The following is a 1884-nucleotide window of genomic DNA, read 5'->3' on the forward strand; positions in this document are numbered from 1 at the left end:
ATCCCTATAGAGCCCCAGAGCCCCACACCAGAGCCTACTACTGCCCTATAGGCCCCCTATGGGGTCCTATAGCCCTCCCTATATGGACCTGGGGCCCCTCACACACCCCAATAGAGTCCCTATGCAGCCCCCTCTTTATGGCTCCTTAATCCCACCCCAGACCTCTACAGAGCTCCATAGACCCCCGTAACCTCATCCCAGCCCCTTATAGAGCCCCACAGACCCCCCTATAGGACCTTATAGCCCCATGCCTCCCCCAGGGCCCCACCCCAGACCCACACCCAACCCTACAATCCCTCTACGTGCTGCTGTAGCCCTAACCTGACCCCTATGCAGACCCACAGCCCCCCCGGCCCCCCCAGCTACGTGAGCCAGGGGCGGATGCAGTGCTCGTAGACCGAGCGGTTGGAGTGCCAGGCCGTATGCCCCACACCCGGCACGGTGCAGCCCCCCAGGTCCCCCCGTGCCTCCAGTGTCTTCAGCCCAAATGTGTCCTGCAGGTAAACCTGGGGGGGGAGACGTGGGATGTGAGGGTCACAGGGGCCCCGTGCGTCCAGGCCGCCCCCCAACCACCCCAAGGCAGGGAACCCCAGTGTCCACCCCCGCCCCCCCCAAGTGGGGTGTCCCCTCACTCACCGCCTGGGCGCGCATCTCTTGCACCGTCTCATTGGCATCATAGAAACCAAAAAGGCTTTGGGGGGGGGGAGATGGGGGTCAATGGGGGGACCCAGGTGTCCGGGGGTAACCCAGGCATCTGGGTCCCACTGACCCAACCTGGGGGGGGAGGGGGGAAGGTCCCGGCCCACCTGGACTGCCAGGGTGTGATGACGCCGTCGTCAGGACCCCCAATCAGCACCAGGCTCTGGATCCGCAGCAGGTTCCGCTTCCAGTCTGGAGTTAACAAGGGGTTAAGGAGGGGCTGCCGGCACCCTATAGTGCATCTGGGGGTGGGGGGCGTGGTCTGGAGGTGCCATAGGGCCCCACTGCCGGCCCTGGGGGGAACCAGAGGGTGGCAGCCCTATGGGACGTCGATAGGAGCTAGGTGGGTACCTATAGGGAGCTATAGGGTTGGCTATAGGTGCACCTGCATTGCACCGCCCAAGTATCTGCACAGAAAAGGTGTACTGGTGGCTGTAGAGTCGTCTATAGGGGTACCTACATGGAGTTACATGAATATCTATAAGGGTATCTACAGGAGCACCTTCACAGACTATAAGCATGTCCATAAGGGTACCTATGGCGTATTCACACGGGCTATCGCAGCATCTATGAAAACATGTATAGAAGTATCTACGTGGCCCTGTAGGAGTATCTATAAGGAACTATATAATTATGTATGGGCACATCTATATGATCCTATATAGCTATCTACAGAGAACCACAAATGTGCCCATAAGAATGTGATAAGTCTCCATGGGAGCTCCTATTATCTATAGGAGTTCCTATAGAGATCTCCATGCAGGGGCGTCCGTGGGGCTGTAGGAGCGACTATAAGGATCCCGCATGAGGCTAGAGGGGTCACCACAGGGGTCCGCATGGGTCCCAATACAGGGGTCCCCCTGAGGCTACAGGAGTGTCTGTAGGGGCCTCTATAGGGGCTCACCGGAGGCGTTGGGGTGCAGCCGCTCGTCGTTGAGGAGGGCGAGGAAGTCGCTGCTGTTTAGGTAGAGCTCACGGTGGTGGGGGTCTGGGGGGGGGCCCCGCATCCACGGGGCAGGGGGAGGTCAGCCCCCATGTCACCCCCCCAGTGCCACCCCCTCCCCGGGGTCTGCAGGGGGATTTGTCCCCCTGGGGGTGGTTTGGGGGTCTTAGGGGGGTGGGGTCCCCCCATGGCAGGTTTTGGGGTGCCCAGGAATATTTTGGGGTTGGGGTGCCAGGGGGATT

The 1884-nt window shown here is 60.6% G+C and overlaps 1 protein-coding gene across 1 annotated transcript; it reads right to left on the reverse strand.

Annotated features, from left to right (window-relative positions):
- Nucleotides 1-362: 362 nt before the first annotated feature.
- On the reverse strand, nt 363-1706 carry PPT2 (palmitoyl-protein thioesterase 2). Its single transcript, XM_010575818.1, has 4 exons — nt 1604-1706; nt 807-891; nt 637-691; nt 363-506 (listed from the first exon to the last, which is right to left on the reverse strand). The coding sequence occupies exons 1-4, from the start codon at nt 1704-1706 to the stop codon at nt 363-365; spliced, it is 387 nt and encodes a 128-aa protein (XP_010574120.1).
- Between the last annotated feature and the right edge of the window lie 178 nt (nt 1707-1884).

This window comes from Haliaeetus leucocephalus, unplaced genomic scaffold (assembly GCF_000737465.1).
Source record: "Haliaeetus leucocephalus isolate CR32 unplaced genomic scaffold, Haliaeetus_leucocephalus-4.0 Scaffold498, whole genome shotgun sequence".
NCBI lineage: Eukaryota > Metazoa > Chordata > Aves > Accipitriformes > Accipitridae > Haliaeetus > Haliaeetus leucocephalus.

Bases quoted from the DNA above. Each gene is read 5' to 3' on its own strand.
- PPT2 (XM_010575818.1), bottom strand. From the start codon at position 1,706: ATGCGGGGCCCCCCCCCAGACCCCCACCACCGTGAGCTCTACCTAAAC. The intron at 892-1,603 runs GTGAGCCCCTAT...TGTTAACTCCAG, and splicing joins GCTGCACCCCAACGCCTCCG to ACTGGAAGCGGAACCTGCTG. The intron at 692-806 runs GTGGGCCGGGAC...CCCCCCCCAAAG, and splicing joins ATCACACCCTGGCAGTCCAG to CCTTTTTGGTTTCTATGATG.